Source organism: Monodon monoceros, unplaced genomic scaffold (assembly GCF_005190385.1).
Source record: "Monodon monoceros isolate NGI ecotype Baffin Bay Population unplaced genomic scaffold, NGI_Narwhal_1 Super_Scaffold_13, whole genome shotgun sequence".
Taxonomy (NCBI): domain Eukaryota; kingdom Metazoa; phylum Chordata; class Mammalia; order Artiodactyla; family Monodontidae; genus Monodon; species Monodon monoceros.
The window spans coordinates 29,868,804-29,887,215 of NW_021703769.1; the positions used below are offsets into that span (position 1 = coordinate 29,868,804).

Consider the following 18,412-nt stretch of genomic DNA (forward strand, 5'->3'; position numbering starts at 1 on the left):
TCTCCTCACCCTTCTCCCCTCACGGCCCCCCGGGTGGCTGGGAAGTGGGGGAGGCGCAGGAGGGGCAAAGGGAGGGGCGGTGGACTCGAGCCGGGCCGGGCCCCTCGGCGGAGGCCAGTGCTGCAGGCCCCGCCCCGGCCTCGCACATCTGGGCTGAAGCGCTGGCCCACCCGGCGGCGGCGGCGGCAGCGGCGCGGCCATCCGGCCTGGGGGAGGGGGAGGGGAGGAGAGGGGCGGGGGCGGTGCGGGGCGGAGAGCCGGGCTGGGGCTGGGCGCACGTCGAGGGCTTTGGCCGACGCGGCAGAGCACAGCCTCCCCACCGGCTTTGGGCCCAGGATCCAGGCGTCTGGACACAGGTCGAGCTGTCGGCAGGGCAGAGGTGAGTTCTGGGCAGGGGACTGCTGGGCTCCCAGAGAGGAGAAAACGCCAAGGTTTGCGGTCTCATCGCGGGCTGGTGGCTGAGACCCCACCACAAACTTCCTGACCCAGGGGGATAGGACTGGGGCAGATCTGCAAGCCCCTCTCTCCAGCAGAGCTGTGGGTTCGGTAAGGCAATTGGGGTAGGGACGGAGGGCTACATCCGGGCTTTGGGACCCCACACTCACCCTGTGGAGGGTGGGGATCTGGGGGAAGGGAGGGGGGCTCGAGGGACTTCCATGTCTGGGTGTCTGTGGGGCTGGGGGCTGCTCCAGGGAGCCAGTTTGTGGAGGACACGGTGCTTAGGCCAGAGGTGGAGACCCGGGGGTTGAGTGTGTGTGTATTTGGGGACGCCTGCAGGGGGAGTTCCCAGGGCCTGTGGTTCAGAAAGTTCAAGAGTGGCTGGGTGGCACAGTGCCAGACTGTGGGCTGGCCTCATGAACAGGGACCTCTGGTTTCTCTCTGTGAGGCCAGCTTGGGAATCCAGGTGGGGTGGGGTCAGGGCTCCCTGTGGGATCCCAGTGGAGCCAGGCTGTAAAGTTAGCTTGTGTGTGGGAGAGAAACTGACAGGGAGGGTGCTCTAAAATGTGGACTCCCTGGGAGAGTGAAGGCAGCCCTGGATCCCCAGAAGGTAAGAGAGGTGATGAGGGACAGTGGGCAGAGGGTGGGAGGGGCTTTAAGCCCTAGCTGTGTGGGACAGAGGTTGTTTGTGAACTGGCTGCTCCCTTGATGAGGACCCATGGGGGCAGGGCAGGATGTATAGAAAGAAAAGTTGAGGACAGGGAGGGGACTTGGGAGGCCATTTCTATCACTCCCTGCCTCAGGCCAGGAGAAGGCAGCTTCCTCACCCCACAACCTCCCACTGGTCCCTCTCCTTGAGGGTGCCTCTCCAGAGACAGACTGGGGCAGCCCTTTGGGTGCCATTTCTGATCTGTTCCTTGGGCCCTGATTGGCTCAGTCTCTGGCTTGGGAGAAACGCCTGTGGCCTCTCTTTGCCTGCTGACTGGCAGGATGCTGAGAGAGCAGTGGATGGGAGAGGCAGGGTCCCGGTAAAAGGAGGCCTGCGGGGTTAGGGAGGTGAAAGTCATAGGCTTTTGTGAGTCTGGGGGACACTGTGGGATGGGAGTCACCAGTTTCAAGTCCCTACTCGGCCACACTCTGTCCTAGTCCCCAGTCATGCCTATTGGGTAGAAGCCAGGGCCAGGGGTCAGGGTAAAGCTGAAGATGAGAGGTCAATATGAGGCCAAGAGCTAGGGGTCAGTCCATGGGCAAGGTTAAGGGTCTATCTGTGGGTAGGGTAGGGGTCAGGCTGGGGCCAGGGTTTAGCCTGCCCTTGTAGCCAGGAAATGAAGTTATTCTCTCTGTATATCAAACTGCCCCACCCAATTCTCAAACCCATAAGCATCACCAGTCTGAAATTAGTGGGCCCCTGGGGCAGGGATCTACCTCTCCCCACTTCCAGCTGCAGGCCCCGCCCAGATATAGCTTTTGTAGCTGAGGTTGTCCTGAGTCCCATGATCAGCATTCTCCTTACATGTTTCTGGTATGTGGGTGTGTATGCATGGTGGGGGATGTCCCAAAGAAATATGGGGTATGTGTGTGTGCTTGTGTGGCTGCCACCCTCTTGTACCTCCACCTCTCAGAGAATCAGCAGGATCCTCCTTCTTTAACACAAATTGATTCAGGGCCTCCCTCCCTCCCTAAAGAACTCAGAATGACTAGAATAAAAGTCTCAATAAGACCAAAGACTTCTGACAAGAGAAAATTTAGAATCCACATCACGAAGGGAAAGAACACTGCTCACATCTGTCGAACTTCCTGCCTTTTTATCAGCCACCTTCCTTTCTTGGACTTGATCCTCACAAGCCCCCTGCATGATCCATTTTACAGGAAAGGGCACTGAGGCACAGAGAGGCAACATGATGCACTCCAGCCAGATGCCATAACAGGCCCTTGTCAGCCCTGAGTGTAGGGGCATTCCGTGTCACATGCTCAAAGATGGGAGATAACTGGACCAGGTTCACAGAGCTGGGGAGATTATAGACACATTGGTTTGGACATGGAATCAGCTTAGAGTGACAACTCTTGAGTCTTTTTTTCTTGGTGGTTCTAGATTGTTTCTGCTCCAAATACAATATCCTTGGTTCAGAAAATCCATTCATTCATTCAGCAAAGCATTTCTCCAGCACTTAGCTGCAGAACCTGGCAGGAAGAAATGTCAATAAGTTTTTGCTGATGAATCAAAACAATGTATAAATAGGGCTGCCATATTCTCTCTTGTGGGCTTGATCCAGTAGTGTGTTGGTAGATGTTTTTCCGTCAGCTCCCCAAGAGGGAGAAAAACCTAATTTGCAGTTTACCAACTTCTATGGTAGAATCACCATGGCTGATTTCAAGCTATCAATGTGATGTCAATAAATGCAGAATTGAGAAGAGATGCACAGAATCAGCTCTTGGGAGCTGGTAGGATCCACGTCCAGCATGACACTCCATCACCCTGAACTGGGCACCTGCCCCTGGTTCTCAAGGCCCATACCCACCCCCACCATTTACTTTCCCTTTTCTCAGCATCATCCAGCTGCTGTACAAGTGCCCACGATCAGCCCCTGTATTTCCCCTGATTCTAATTCCTGGACATCCACTTGTGCACCTCCAGTGACAGCAGGACTGCATGCGTCTGGAAATCTCCATGGTGCTGGCCATGGGGGAATATCCTGGATGTGTCTCAGTGTCTGTCCATGCTGGGGCTGGGTTGTGTGAATTCTGTGTGAGCAAGGGTGTGTGCACATGTGTGTAGGGGTGTGACAGTGCCCAGCTCTGTGTCCGCTGTGTTCTGTTAGCAAAACTTCCTGATCTGGCCACTGGCTACAGAGAGGGAGTGGGCTCTGGGCTGTCCCCACCCTTGTTTAGGCTCACTGCTGAGGACAGTAGCACTGGTGATCTGAAGACTGGGCCAGGATACATTGACAAGCGCTTCTCAAACCTTAGGGTGCTCCCAACCACCTGGGATCTTGTGAAAAAGCAAGCGCTAACTGAGCAGGTCCGGGGCGGAGCCTGAGGGCCTGCACATCTAACAAGCTCCCAGGGGACCCAGTGCTGCTGTCCTGATACCACGCTTTGAGTAACAAAGCTGTCAATGACCTGGAGGACGAGGCCTCTAGCTTGGCCCTCAGAACTTCACAGACACAAGCTCAGGTTCCTCCCATCTTAGAAGAGAAAATAAAAACCTGTCCTCCCCCCCTCAAGCATTATGTTCCTCCAGGTGCTAGCTGGAGGAGTGCTAGCTAGCTCTCTTCTCTCACTGTCTGCTCCGTCCTCGCCTACCTGACTCCCGCCCCATCTCCATCATTCCACTGAAATGCCATTAAAAACAGGTGTTTCCAGTCTCATCTAAAAATCTCTAAAGGCGTCTAGCTTCACAGCCTTCTCTTATCAAGATCTTCATGAAACCATAGCAGGCAACTCCGTTTCCCTGGCCAGCCAACCTTCCTCCAGTCAACCTTTATTCAGAGCTTCTCCTCCCTTCCCTTCCCCCACTCTACTCTCTGCCAAGCCTCCCGTGACAATGACTCCCAGACACGCATCTCCACCTCAGATTTCTCCCTGTCCTCTAGGTCATATGTCATCTGACTCCTCAGTCTGTTCTCCCAGCAGTTTCAAAACTGCACCCAGAACACTGCCCCTTCCCCCTGCCAGCCTGCCCTGCTCCAGTATTCTCCATTTCACCATCCATCTCCTAGCTTGAATCAGGCAGTGTCATCCTTGACACCTTCTGCTTCCTAACCTCCCATGTCCAATCCAGCCATCTTCCATCAGGCTTGTTGATTTTAACCTCTAACGTAAATGTCTACACTTCTGTCTCAAGACACACAGCCACCACCATCATCTGTTGCCTGGAGCACTTATTGGCTCCTGTTTTCATGTCGTCCCACTGCAATCTACACTTCCCATGCAGCCAGAGGGGCTTTTTAAAACACAGATTTAGTCATGCCCCTGCCTTCACTCTGCCACTTGAAACCTTTCAAGATTTGCTGTTGCCTTTCATGTAAAGCCAGATCTAAAATTGGGTCCACCAGGGTCTGCCTGCAGGGTGAGCCTAGCCCAACCCCTCTCTCCAGCCTTGCCATGCTCCCCTTTCTGCCCTGCTTCACAGTATCCTTCACAGCATTGTTTGTAATCTCAGATTCACTTACATGATTATCTGATTATGAATGGCTTCCCCACCAGGCTGTGGGCCCCCAGGACAGGGACAGTGTCTCTCTGGGTCACTGATGTCCCACAGCATCTGGCAGAGAGTGGGCACCTGAAAACACTTAGGAGCATCCTGGTTCCAACAAAGCAACTGTTAAAAAGACATTTTTGAGGGAATTCCCTGGCAGTCCAGTGATTGGGTTTCCTCACTTCCACTGCAGGGGGCCAGAGTTCAATCCCTGCTCGGGGAAGTAAAATCCTGCAAGCCACGCAGTGTGGCCCAAAGAAAAACCCGACATTTTTGAGACAAGCTGGGATGGAGGATTGAGCATTGGATGAAATTAAGGAATTACTGTTGATTTTGTTAGACATGACAGTGGTGTGTGGCAATGTCTTTTAAAAAATCTCTGTTAGAGAGACATTAAATAATTTATAGGTCAAGCAACATGCCTGGGATTTGCTTCAAAGGACTCCAGCCAAAAGTAAATAAATAAAATAAACAATTATTCAGTAAGGGAACAAAGGAACAAATAAATGCCATTCTGCTTGTCTGTTCCTGTTCACAGCCACAGGGCCTACAAAGATGCTGGCTGTCCCGGAGATGGGCCTGCAGGGGCTGTACAGCGGTAAGGCCCACCCCCTCGCCTCTGCCCGGGGCCCACTGCCCCCCTCACCCTGGCACTCAGACCCACCCCTAGTCTGTCCACGTGCCTTGCCCAGCAGAGGCTCCTGAGCACCGTTCTGTGAGTGTGTGTGCCCAAGGAGGGTCAGTGTAACAGGACTACGCATGTGAGTGTGTGTGTGTGTCTGCATGTCTGCCTATGGGCAGGTCTCTGGGCACAGGGTGTGTATGTCTGCACAGAACTCTGTGTGCATGCGCATCTGCCTTTGGCCTGGTCTGGGCGCAGGCTCTGGGTTCTGTGCAGGGGTAGGAGGCCAGGAGGCAGGACGGACACGCCTCAGGAAGTCCACTCACAAAGACCTGGTGGGCTGGGGCTTCCTTCCTGACTCCCTTCCCAGGCTCAAACCACAGCAACTCGGCCCCTCAAGCTGGAGCTGGTGACAGGACCCAAGCCTGCCCTGGCCACCTGAGAAAAAGGGGCTCTGGGAGTGTGACCATCATGTCCTTGCCCCTCCAGCACTGCAAGACAGATGCCAGCCCTGTCCAAGCACTTCGCAGAATCATGCCCGGCCCCTCACATATGTTCCAAGGGTACCCCAAGGTCGGGGAGGGCTGGGACTTGCCAGGGCCACAGAGCTGTGGCTGAGCGAGTACACAGGCCCCAGCCCTGGCTCAGCCTAAAGCCAGACATTGATTTGCCAATGTGTCTTCATACCAGACCCCATCAATCTCCCTGGCCAGCGCCCCCGTCCCCACACACGGATCTCAGGGCAGCCCCAGTGCCCCTCCCAGGGGCCTTAGCAAAGTTCAGTGTGGTGGTGATAAGCCACCAGCCCACACCAGCAAAGCAGGCCCTCCTGCCCCCTGAGCTGCCAGAGCCTCCAAACCAGGCTTTGGGCTGCCTTCTGGGGGCTGCACTGCTTCCTCCCATCAAAGGTCCAGCTCAGTCCTGGGCCTGTGAGAGGGTCTTAAGGGGGCCTCCTGCCCCCAAACGCTGGCTCCAGGTCTATGTGTGTCATGGGGGAGGGGAGGCTTGGAATCTGACTTCCTAGTGTGGTGGACACCTCTTGGCTCAGGGCTGGGCTGGGGGAAGTGTTGCCCCAGTCAGCCAGCTGGGCCTGTCCATGGCCCTTGTGGGGCAGAGGGAGGGGGGGAGGCAACTCCCTCGGGTCCTGATTAGAACCATGTGGCTGCACTTTAGTGGGGAGAGGAGTGGCTCCACTCCCACTCAGGTCTGTAGTCCCCAACCTTTTCTGGTTTCTCCACCCTCACCCCAGGAGCTCACCTGCCCCATCTCTCCTGCCCTTCTATCTCTGGTCTCAGTCTTCCCCACCCCCACAATGCTTCTCTGTCTCTCCCCTTCCCTGCTGTGTCTGAGGAGTGCTGGGGGAGACAGTGAGTCCCTAGGTGAAGTATGTCACCCTTCAGTAATAGGTTGCCTCTAACTGATAACAGACCCTGAGCCCAGCTATCCCCGACCCCGACCTCAGTCCCGTCCTTCCTACCCTCCCTCCCTCATCGCCTTTCCCCAGCAGGGTACCCCTCCCCTTGGCCCAGCAATGACTGATGGAGAATCCCCCAGGCTTGGGCCCCAGCCACCACCCCGTTACCCTGATTGTGCCAGAGTGATTTGCCCTCTCTTTGCAGGCTCCAGCCCAGAGCGGTCTCCAGTGCCCAGCCCACCCAGCTCCCCAAGGACCCAAGAAAGCTGTGGCATTGCCCCCCTCACACCCTCACAGTCTCCAGTAAGCCCAGAGCAGGGATTGGGGTGGTGGGTGGCCTGGTTAGTGGGGAAGGTCACACTGGTGTCTGGAAGAACCCTGGCAGGTCTGGGCTGGGGGTGCCATCATGCTTCCTGCCCCTACACACTCCACTCATGTTCCCCCTGATGGGTTAGCCTTAGGTGACCTTGGACTGTAGGGGTAACAATTCTACTGAGGTGATCTCTCTCCAGGATAACATCTAGGGACCATTGCACGTAACCTGCCTGGGGCAGGTGTACTTCTGAGCAAGTAGTTTTGTGTGTTCTCAGAGCACTGGGCCTCCGAGACTTGCTTCCCCTCCTGTCAACCACAGCCACCTTAATACAAGGTATATCTAGGGAAGAGGAGACATGTTGCTAAAAAATAGTTTGTGGCTAGCTTGAAGTATCCAGGACATAACCACCACCCCCAAGCTCCCTAGGTCACCCCACGTGGGGTGGCCTCACCCTAGTGATTCAGCCTGGGGACGCCCTTTTTCTCAGGGAGCCCAGGCCTGGCCTGGGAGGAGTCAGGGACCACTCTTGGGCACATGGACAGGCCATGCATGGGGCCTCTCTTCTCTGTCACAAAACTGGATAGAGTCTGGCTGTGTCACTGTGGCCACAAAGAGCAAGAGGGTCAAATATACGCAGGTCCATGTGCTATGAAGCTGCTCAGAGCAGCAAAATTGCCCCCAGCTGGGCCCAGGCTGTGAAATGGTGTGACATGGGGGTGGGGCAAAGGCAGTCCAGGCAGAAGGTGGGCAGAGAATCAGAAGCAGGGAAGCAGGAGCTCAAGCCCAAAACTTCATGGGGCTACCTGAGAGGCCTTGGGCTTTCTGAACAGTTGGCATCTCAAGAGCTTACCTTGGAGCTTAGGAGAGGAAGGAAGCCAGGCAGGCAGGTAGGTGGTGTTGGGCCAGGGCCGGTCTGGACCACAGCCAGGGGTTGGGAGGGCTCCCACATACACTCAGCCTGGCCATCTGGCTGCTCCCTGACTACGTCTTGCACTTGCAGAAGCCTGAGGCCCGAGCCCCCCAGCAGGCCCCCTTCTCCGTGGTAGTGGCCATCGACTTCGGCACCACATCCAGTGGCTATGCCTTCAGCTTTGCCAGTGACCCTGAGGCCATCCACATGATGAGGTGAGGGTGGCTGGGCTGGGAGATTGGTGTGGGGTGCGGGGGGAATCCTACACCCTGGGAGAGACCTGGTCCCAGAAGTACCGTCACTAAGGAGAGATATGGGGTCTCCTCAGAGTGCCTTCCACCCCTAGTCTGGGCTCCTCACTGGGGCAAAAGTTTGGAGGATGGGTGCTAGGCCTGGGCCCTCAGCCCCAATTGGGGCAGCTCTCTGACCTCTGCAGGAAATGTTGGGCTTTGTTTTTTATTTTAAATTTTTTATTGCGAGATAACAAACATACAGTAAAATACACAGATCTTTTTCTGGGCTAGTCACAAACACATACACAAATACATATGCACAAATACATATGCAAAAACCAAATAAATATGTGGTTTTAAAATAAAAGTGGTATATCATACAACTTGCTTTATTTTAAGCTTTCAACACTATTTTCTAGATGTTTCATGTGAATACAGAGAGCCACAATTTTGTTTTAATGGTTGCATAGTATTCCACAGTACAGATGTGTCATAATTTATCCATTCTTCTATTGATAGTTTTGAGGCTATTTTTCCTTCTAATTTTTCACTATTACAAAAAGTGTTGCAATGAATATTCTTCCTTGAAAACTTGTGCTGGAATTTCTATGCAGTAGAATCCTAGAGGCAGATTCCTAGGTTCGACTCAAATGAAATACAAGGAAATGAACGATCAGAGGGTTAACTGAGTTGACAAGTCACACAGTTGTCATGAAAGAGCTGTTTGAAAAATCCATTCTGATGGATTTTGTTTTGTTTGAATGAAACATTTGTTTGACACTCCCCTTCAGGCCTCAAGACCCTGATCCTTTGAATATATCTTAGTGGGGCTGTAGCCTATAGGGGGAAGGCCCCTATAGAAGACCCCAAAGCTCCCAACTCAGCCTGGGGTGGGGGATCAGGGGGCTTCACCAGGGCCTGGGAGGCTGGATGGAAGCGTGGGTGGAGAGACAGGCAAAGGGTCACTGCCCCAAAGATACAGGGGACCTAACCTACATGAGCGTGGACTGTCCTTCCCCTTTCTCTGCTCCCTCCACATCCACATGAGGCCACAAAGGCTCTGGGCCCTTAGAGCTCTCTAAGAGCTGCAGGGCATCCCAACTTGTCAGCACGCACAGCCAAGGCCATGCTGGGCCCCTTGCTGGGGCTGAGGACACATGAAGGGACACTGGAGATAACAATCACAGGAAGTAACTGGAGGCATCTTGGCCTCCTCCCAAGTCCTTCCCACCCCCACTAGCCACTAATCCCCATCACTTCTATCTCTAATATCTCTGTAATACCCACCTACTTCTCTCCACCACTACCACCCCGAAGTTCAGCCCCACCCTCTCTCACTTGAACGGTTGCAATATCCTCCTCCCTGGTTTTCCTTGTCCATCCTCCCTCCCCTCCACTCTGTTGCTACATGGGAACCAGTGACCTTTCTAAAGGCAAATGTGGTCATGCCTCTTCACTCCCCTACCTAATACCCACCAAGACAGAATTCTGATATGGCATTTGATACTCCTCCTTAGTTGATCTTAAGATTCCTGTATTTTCTCCTGCTTTGAGCCAACTTATAGCTAGTTCTCCCTGGTCTTTCACACCTCTAAGCTTTTGCACATGCTCTTCCTTCTGCCTGGATTCCCAGTTATTTCCCCAAAAGGCTGCACTGGTGAGCTTGGCCTAGAGGAGTCAGGGCATCAGACAATGCAGAGGAAGGGGAGGAAGGATTTGCCAGGCTAATGAACTGGGCAGTGAGTTCTGGGTGGAGGTCCAGATGATGCCTGCACATAGGGAAGTTTGGAGTCTCAGGTTTTGGGGGCCTGCTGGAGGTGCAGTCAGCTGGGGTGTAGCTACTGATGTGGGCCAGATAGGAGTGATCATGAATACCTTGAAAGAGCTTAGCTGTGGAAGATGGCCTAGAGGAGGGCAAACCAGCTGGCTGGGAGGAGGCCTCTACCAGGGTCCTGGAGAGACATATCAGAAGGCCAGACAAGGCAGATGGTTTGCTGCTGCTGCTTGTTAAAAAGACAGGGAGGTGGGCTTCCCTAGTGGCGCAGTGGTTGAGAGTCCGCCTGCCGATGCAGTGGATGCGGGTTCATGCCCCGGTCCGGGAAGATCCCACATGCCGCAGACCGGCTAGGCCTGTACGCCATGGCCGCTGAGCCTGGGCGTCCGGAGCCTGTGCTCCGCAACGGGAGAGGCCACAACAGTGAAAGGCCCGCATACCACAAAAAAAAAAAAAAAAAAAAAAAAAAAAAAGGGAGGTGAGGTCCAATGGTATACTTCATGGAAGGGATCAGGAGCTGAGGATGTCGGATGGGACCCATGGCCCCATGGATAGAGAGGATCCCATGAGCAATGTTTATGGAGATTTAAGTGGATGCCAAGCACCATATTCACAAGAACCCTAAAAGGCAGGTATTATTATCATTCCCATTTTACATATGGAAAGACTGAGGCTTGGGGAAGCCAAGTGAGCTGCCCAAAGTCACACAGCTGGTTCCAGAGCCAGCACCCAACCCCACAAAGGGAGGATTACTGCTGACCACACTGACAGCTATCTGCCTCCACAGGAAATGGGAGGGCGGGGACCCAGGTGTGGCCCACCAGAAGACCCCCACCTGCCTGCTGCTGACCCCAGAGGGTGCCTTTCACAGTTTTGGCTATACAGCCCGTGATTACTACCACGATCTGGACCCTGAGGAGGCTCGTGACTGGCTCTACTTTGAGAAGTTCAAGATGAAGATCCACAGTGCCACTGTGAGTCACATTCTGGCTCAGGGCCCAGCTCCAGCCAGGGAGGCAGGGCTAGGAGGGAAAATGGGGAGGGAGGCCTCATGGAGGGTAGGTGAAGCTAAAAGGTGAGGAGGGGACTGGTGGAGGAGTAGCTAAGGAGGCAGAACTTGAATGTAAGGGATGGAGGCATGACCAAGGGGTGAAGATAGGGTAAAGAGAGGGGCTGGGGAGAGAACTAATGTGAGATTAGAGCCAGAGTGGGACAGTGCCAAAGAGGAGGAGCACCAGGAAATGGGGTGAGTATAAGAGGTTGTCAGGAAATGGAGGCAGAGCTACGGCCTCCTGCAGTCACCTTGTGTCCCTGCCAGGATCTCACCTTGAAGACCCAGCTAGAAGCGGTAAATGGAAAGAAAATGCCTGCCCTGGAGGTGTTCGCCCATGCCTTGCGCTTCTTCAAGGAGCATGCCCTGCAGGTGCGCTGTGACCCCATCCCTGCCTACTGGGGTGGAGGGCCCCCAGGTCCATCCTTTCCCCTCAGCCCATCCCCTGTCCATCCAATGGGTAGCCACTGTCAGAAGACAGAGGTCATCTTCTCCAGTCCCCTGCCTTTCTATCTGGTAGAGCCTGCATCAACCCTACAGGTGTTGGGGAGGTGGTGGTGGTGGGGAAGTGGGTGTTAGGATTCCAAGTTAGCTGGGAAGTTCCTCCTGAGGCCTGATTAGTTCCTCCAGCTCCCATAGAGGCTAAAGACACTCCCCGCAAACCAAGCCAGCCATTCCCCTCACTGCCCCCTCCTGCTCCAGGAGCTGAGGGACCAGTGCCCATCGCTGCCAGAGAAGGACACTGTGCGCTGGGTGTTGACAGTGCCAGCCATCTGGAAACAGCCAGCTAAGCAGTTCATGCGAGAGGCTGCCTACTTGGTGAGAATGTGCACTCAGAGCCGTGGACGTTGGTTGGGAGGGCCCCGGGCAGGGCCCATACCCTCATTCACCCACCACCCTTGGGACCACAGAGCCACTGTGTAAAGACTGCCAGCCCCACCCTGCTGGCCATTTTGGAGGGCTGTTGCCACCAGGAAAGGGGGTGGGCCTGCAGGACCACAGAGCAGAGGGACAAAAGACACAGCCCAGGCCAGCTTAAACAGTGTCTTAGGGCAGGTTTCCTAGAAGCAGAGCCCAAGATGGGGATTCTTGTGCATGTGGTCTATTGCAAGGACTCTCAGGAGAAAGGGGAGTGAGAAAAGCAGGACAGGAGAAAGAGTTGAGCAAGGATGTGGTCTCAGCTGGAGTCTAGCCTCAGCCTGATCCCATGGAGAGCTCTAGAGGGAGAATGTACTGTGGTGTTGGCCACGGGGAGGCGGGGGGGTGGCTTTTTGTCCATCCTTATCAGTCTGTCATTGGTTACTGGGGGAGTTGGGGAAAGCCCCTCCAAGTGAGGCGGTTCCCATTCAGCTGAGGGCAGTTCTTCAGAGAAGGGGCAGCGGTGAGCCAGTAGCAGCCAACACTCACAGTAGCTGGGCAGGACACCAAGAACACCCACTTCAGCCAGCATCAGTATTTTCACCACAGCCCCAACCACTGAGCAGGGGAAATAGGACTATGAAACTATGAAGGGAGGCGATTTTGGCCAATGTTTGCTGGTCTTCCTACCATAAGAGGTGCCCAAAGGTCTGGAGAAAGGCGGACGGCTCAGGCACCCCCCTCTCAAGTGGAAATGGGGAGGTTGGAGGGGGGCTCATTGTTTGATCCTGCCTGTGAACCTGAGGCCTTGGTGGACACCCTAGGATCCCCAAAAGGGATCTCAGGAATTCCAGTACATCTTCCCATGGAAGATACCAGGACCCCCAACCCCCCACAAACACAACTTTGGGCCAGGCATGCCACAGCTGTCAAATCCGCAGGTGCCTACACTGTCTCTAGAAGGAGCTAACCCTGAGGCCAGTGGGCATCCCCCTGCAGAGACCAGGATGAAAGCATGGCTGTGCCCAGCCAGAACAAACACCTACACCAGTGGCGCCCTGCTGGTTTACCCACCCTGCTTCCTCCCACACTGTTCCCTGTCAGCTGAGAACAGGCTGGAGTCTCAATACCCACCCATCCCCATCCCCCACCTGGTCAGACTGCCTTGCCTTGGCGCCTGAAATTTCAGTTAAAGTTTCTTTCCTCCTATATCAGATTCCCTGAGAACAAAGTTCTCCTAAGAGTGGGGAGGCCCATAGACACTGTCTATCACCAGTGGAGAAAGAGGGTTCAGTAAGCCAAAAGGGGCCCCCCCACCCCTCTGACTGATGGTCTAGCCATTATACCCACCCTCCCCAATACACTGTGTTGGAGTCTCCACTAACCCCCTCAGCCAGTGCTTAGCTGGCCAACCCAGCATCTGTGAAGGGGACCTTGTTGCAGCCCAGGGACACCTTGGGCAGCCTGGAGGCAGATCCCAGGTGCTCTAGGTTTTCACTCAGTCTAGGGTCTCTTCCTGCTGGGCAACACCATGGCATCCTTGGCCATGGCCATGCCCCTCCCCAGCCTGGTCACAGGGTGGCTGTGAGACAGCTCCAAATTTGTGCAGCATGGAGGGCCCTGAGAAGCTTAGCATGGGTGGGGTATAATCCAGAGGAGATTGGAGCCCCACAGGCCCCCGGTTGCCTGCCCTGAGGTGCCATTTCAGTGTGATGTTTGGCCCATGATGCTCCCCAACCCTGCTAACCACCCAACCTCAGGCCGGACTGGTGTCAAGAGAGGATGCAGAGCAATTACTCATCGCCCTGGAGCCTGAGGCCGCCTCTGTCTACTGCCGCAAGCTGCGTCTGCACCAGCTCGTGGACCTGAGCAGCCGAGCTCCAGGCAGTGGGCGCCTGGGCGAGCGCCGCTCCATTGATTCCAGCTTCCGTCAGGGTGAGCCACCCCCGGGATACGGCCCAGTGGTGGCCTTGGAGGCAGGCGCTGAAGATTACACCTTGCCCTAGAGTAGCACTGTCAGAGGACGGTAGGACTCAGCCCAGCCCTGAATCTGAGAGTGGGAGAGTGATGCCTACCCTGGGGAGAGGTGCTTGGGTACTGACAAAGGGTACTCTGAGCTGAAGGTGGAGGTCTTCAGGAGCTGCCCCTTAAACAGCCACTGAATCAGTTTTCCCTCCCCTCCTGGCACATCAGCTGTCCTCCCCCCTCCCCCATCAGCCCCAAGCTCCTGCTGCCAGGACCAGGAACTGGGACAACTATGGTCAACCTTCATCATCCCCTCAGATGCCATCTCCCATGACAGGGAGAGGTCCCAGGACCTCCCCCCACCCCATCCCCAGCTCCTTCAGACCTTCTTAATTCTGATTTTGCCATGGCCTGAGCCCTTCTGGATTAAGGGAAGGTCCTGCAGCCAGAAATACTCCCCCTTAGCTGTTGGTTACAGTGCCTAAGATTACCCCATCCAGTTTCTCTGGACTCTTTGGGGTTCAGCATTGCCCTCTCCCAGTTAGGAGTGGAGCAGGAGTTTCAGGAGCACTCGCTGCTCCAGATGCTCATGGAGGGCGTTGGTGGAAGGACGTGGGGCATTGAGCATGGTAGCTGAGACACCCCTTCTAACCTCACTGTCCTGCTGTCCCTCAACACACAGCCCGAGAGCAGCTTCGAAGGTCCCGCCACAGTCGCACATTCCTGGTGGAATCGGGTGTCGGAGAACTGTGGGCTGAGATGCAAGCAGGTGGGGGAGGGGAGATGGAGGGATATTCCTTGGGCCCTGTGGGGCACCGTATACTGAAGGTGGGGGGAACATTCCCGAAGTCAGCTCTAGCCCCTAGGAACCCTGCCCCTTCCAACTCTTTCAGCTGTACCTAACCTGGTAGTTCCCCTCAGTCACCTGCACTCCCACCCCCACTCACAGCCATGCCCCTAACCCCCACTCCCCTGGGGGATTCTCTGCAGATGGAGTTGCAGAATCCTGGGACCATTTTCCCCCACACCTTGTGCTCCTACCTGGTGACCCTCAAGCACCTGAAGCCCCTTTCAACCCTAACCCCCATGGCCCCACAGACAGGGCTCAGGACCTGGGGCAGGGCTGGAGGCTGGGTGAGTCTGCAGAGGGCACAGAGCTGAAGGTGCCACGAGTGTGTGCTCACGCTCGCCCCCGTAGGAGACCGCTACGTGGTGGCAGACTGCGGGGGAGGCACGGTGGACCTTACCGTGCACCAGTTGGAGCAGCCCCATGGCACCCTCAAGGAGCTCTACAAGGCATCTGGTGAGTAGCCAGGCAGCGCCCTTGGTACCCAGACCGCCCTGGCCCCGCCAACGCCCCCTGGCGGCGGAGTCGGCACTGACGCCCCACTTCCTCCCCTGCCCTACCCAAGGTGGCCCCTGTGGCGCGGTGGGCGTGGACCTGGCCTTCGAGCAGCTGTTGGGCCGCATCTTCGGCGAGGACTTCATCGCCACCTTCAAAAGGCAACGCCCAGCAGCCTGGGTGGATCTGACTATAGCCTTCGAGGCCCGCAAACGCACCGCAGGCCCACACCGTGCGGGGGCGCTCAACATCTCGCTGCCCTTCTCGTTTATTGACTTCTACCGCAAGCAGCGAGGCCACAACGTGGAGACAGCCCTGCGCAGGAGCAGGTGGGCCGGGGGACCGCACCTACAGGGGAAGGTGTGGGCCCCAGGGGGGAGTAGGGGAGCCACCTTATCTGTCCCACGCACATATCATGCCAGCCCCGGTGGAGGCAGGGGGAGGGGCATGAGTACCCCAGCTGGAATCAGCAGCCCAAACTGGGGCGAGAATCTTGAGCCTGCGGAAAGGCCAACATCTACCTCCTCCCATTCCCTGCGCGCACACACACACACACACACACACACACACACACATATATACATATATACATATACATACATACATACATATATGCTAGCCAATGGGTCTGGGTTCCTCTGCTCGAGGCAAAGGGAGGCTCCTCTCCTGGGACCTCATGTCTGGACCTGGAACAGACCTGCGTCTAAAGCCCTGAAAGTACGCCTGGCACAACACATAATGTGCAGTCAGTGCCCAGGTACTTCGGCCTGGAATAGGGGTAGTGCCCAGGACCCTGACCCATGGGCCTGTGCCTCCTTCAATACCTACAGCGTGAACTTCGTGAAGTGGTCCTCACAGGGGATGCTCAGGATGTCTTGTGAGGCCATGAACGACCTTTTTCAGCCCACGGTCAGCGGGATCATCCAGCACATAGGTGAGCACCTGAGCCTGGGTCCTTCATTCACCTCAACGTACACACCCAGATGCGGGAATATGTTACCCTGTTAGTGCCTGGAAACCTTCCCATATCCATACACTGGAATGAGACCCAGAATCATCTGGAATACCTGGAGGATGCAGTGTGGTGGGGATTAAGAGATAGGCGGGAAAATGTGCAGTCTTGCCAGGTTAAAGAACCTCTGGTGCCTGTTTTCCCAAATGGGGTGATAGTATTAGGTCCCCCAAACTGTTATCACAGGGATTTAAATGAGCTGAAGTATCTAGAGAGTGCAATGTCTTGCACGTAGTAGGCATTTAATATGTGTAAATGCAGACCCTTATCTCAAGCCCTCCACAGTGTGGTGGGGAAGCAGAGCCCATAAAGATTGCCAGGGGCCCTCATGAAAGTGCCCGGTGTTTTTCTTTATGAGAACCAGGCTGCCGTTTTATAGTGAAATGACTAGTTTCTGGTTGCCCGAGGATACAGGCGGGCAGAGGAGAGGCACCAGTGGATGCGCAGTGGTGGCCTCAGTGGCCCACTCCCCGTCCCTCCTCCTTACCCCCACCCTTCACTCCTGTACCGCAGAGGCGCTGCTGGCGCGCCCCGAAGTGCAGGGCGTGAAGCTGCTGTTCCTGGTGGGCGGCTTCGCAGAGTCGGCCGTGCTGCAGCACGCGGTGCAGGCAGCACTGGGTGCCCGCGGCCTCCGCGTGGTGGTTCCGCACGACGTGGGCCTCACCATCCTAAAGGGCGCGGTGCTCTTCGGGCAGGCTCCGGGCGTGGTTCGGGTGCGCCGCTCGCCGCTCACCTACGGCGTGGGCGTGCTCAACCGCTTTGTGGCTGGGCGCCACCCGCCCGACAAGCTGCTGGTTCGCGACGGCCGCCGCTGGTGCACCGACGTGTTCGAGCGCTTCGTGGCCGCCGAGCAGTCGGTGGCCCTAGGCGAGGAGGTGCTGCGCAGCTACTGCCCAGCACGCCCAGGCCAGCGGCGCGTGCTCATCAACCTGTACTGCTGCGCCGCCGAGGACGCGCGCTTCATCACCGACCCAGGCGTGCGCAAGTGCGGCGCGCTCAGTCTAGAGCTCGAGCCCGCCGAGGGAGGCCCCCATGCCGCCGGCGCGCCCCCTAGCCGCCGTGAGATCCGCACTGCTATGCAGTTTGGCGACACCGAGATTAAGGTCACTGCCGTCGACGTCAGCACCAATCGCTCCGTGCGCGCCGACATCGACTTTCTTTCCAATTGAGGGCGCAGTGCCAGCCCCGTCGGCCCCGCTGAACTCTCTTTTGGCCCAGGGCCTGGGGAGCGGGCTGAGGCGGACCAACCGGCCCCATTCCCCACCATCCTGCCCCGGGAGGTGAGGGGAGGTGAGGTCACAGGAGGATGGGTGGGGACATATCCAGAAACTCTGGCTTTAGGATTGAGCCCCGGTCCGCTGACTGGAAGGCTGAAGGGCCCTGCCAAGGACTGAGGTCAAGGAGACTTAAAAGAGGTTTGCAAGACGGCGTGCCTACAGGGAGCACATGATCCTGAAAGCAGAATGCACCGGAAGACTTGAGCCCTGGTCTGAACTGGGGTCCGGGATGGGAGTGGGGGGGTGGGGGTGCAGCTGCAGGTGGGGCAGCAAGAGGAAGGAGGTTGTGCAGGGCCTGGGCCTGAAGGGCGGAGTGCACTGACTGAGTGGCTCAGCCTGTTTAGGGAGCCAGACAGGACAAGGACTGGAAACTGAAAGGAAAGGGACAGGGGTAGTAAGACCTTCCTGGGTGTGGTACTGACCACCCAAGTATGAATGTTAATTGTAGAAAGAGCAGTAGCAGACTATGAGAAGGGTACAGGGCGAGGCACTTATGAGGGGGATGTGGGGGCACATGTCGGGGGGGCCTTTCCTTTCTATCTGAGAAGGCCCCAGGGGCAGCCTATGAATGACCCACTTGCACTCCATCGAGCCACGGAGTGGGGGGAGGGTAGGGAGGACAGAGGGAGCACTGGTCACAGCTCTGCCATCAACTCAGTGTACCTGCCCTCCCATGATGTGCAACAGCTCCACCTGCCTGAGAACCCTAAGGTGACAATAAAGCATTTATGCTCAAGGTGAAGCTATAGCCTCCTGGTACCTCACAAGAGGGGACCCTAATAGTGGAGTAGTGGAGAGGGGCTGGGATCTGCAGAGGGAGGTTTTCAGCTGTGCCTGGGGCTGGGAACTGACCAGAAGGGGGTGCTGCTGTCTCTGGGTCAAGCCTCCCAAACTGAACGCCCCATTCCACAAGACCTCTCTCTGACCTGGGCAGAAGGCCCCTCCCCATCCAAACTCTGTCTTGGCAACTATTCCCAGGCCTAAAATGTCACCCCCTGTGCA

General features: G+C 56.1%; 1 protein-coding gene across 2 annotated transcripts; it reads left to right on the plus strand.

The window, feature by feature from the left end:
- The first annotated feature begins 284 nt into the window (after positions 1-284).
- HSPA12B (heat shock protein family A (Hsp70) member 12B) lies at positions 285-18,336 on the plus strand. Of its 2 annotated transcripts, XM_029220568.1 has the most exons (13): positions 366-379; positions 5,175-5,234; positions 6,878-6,975; positions 7,989-8,113; positions 10,693-10,879; positions 11,224-11,328; positions 11,659-11,775; positions 13,575-13,749; positions 14,462-14,548; positions 14,978-15,082; positions 15,192-15,450; positions 15,952-16,055; positions 16,647-17,771. In XM_029220568.1, exons 2-13 carry the CDS (start codon positions 5,192-5,194, stop codon positions 17,300-17,302), a joined length of 2,061 nt encoding a protein of 686 aa, XP_029076401.1. In that variant the 5' UTR covers positions 366-379; positions 5,175-5,191; the 3' UTR covers positions 17,303-17,771. The 2 variants fall into 2 exon arrangements, with proteins under 2 accessions (XP_029076400.1, XP_029076401.1); XM_029220567.1 differs by having other exon boundaries at positions 285-379; positions 15,192-16,055; positions 16,647-18,336.
- The last annotated feature ends 76 nt before the right edge of the window (positions 18,337-18,412 follow it).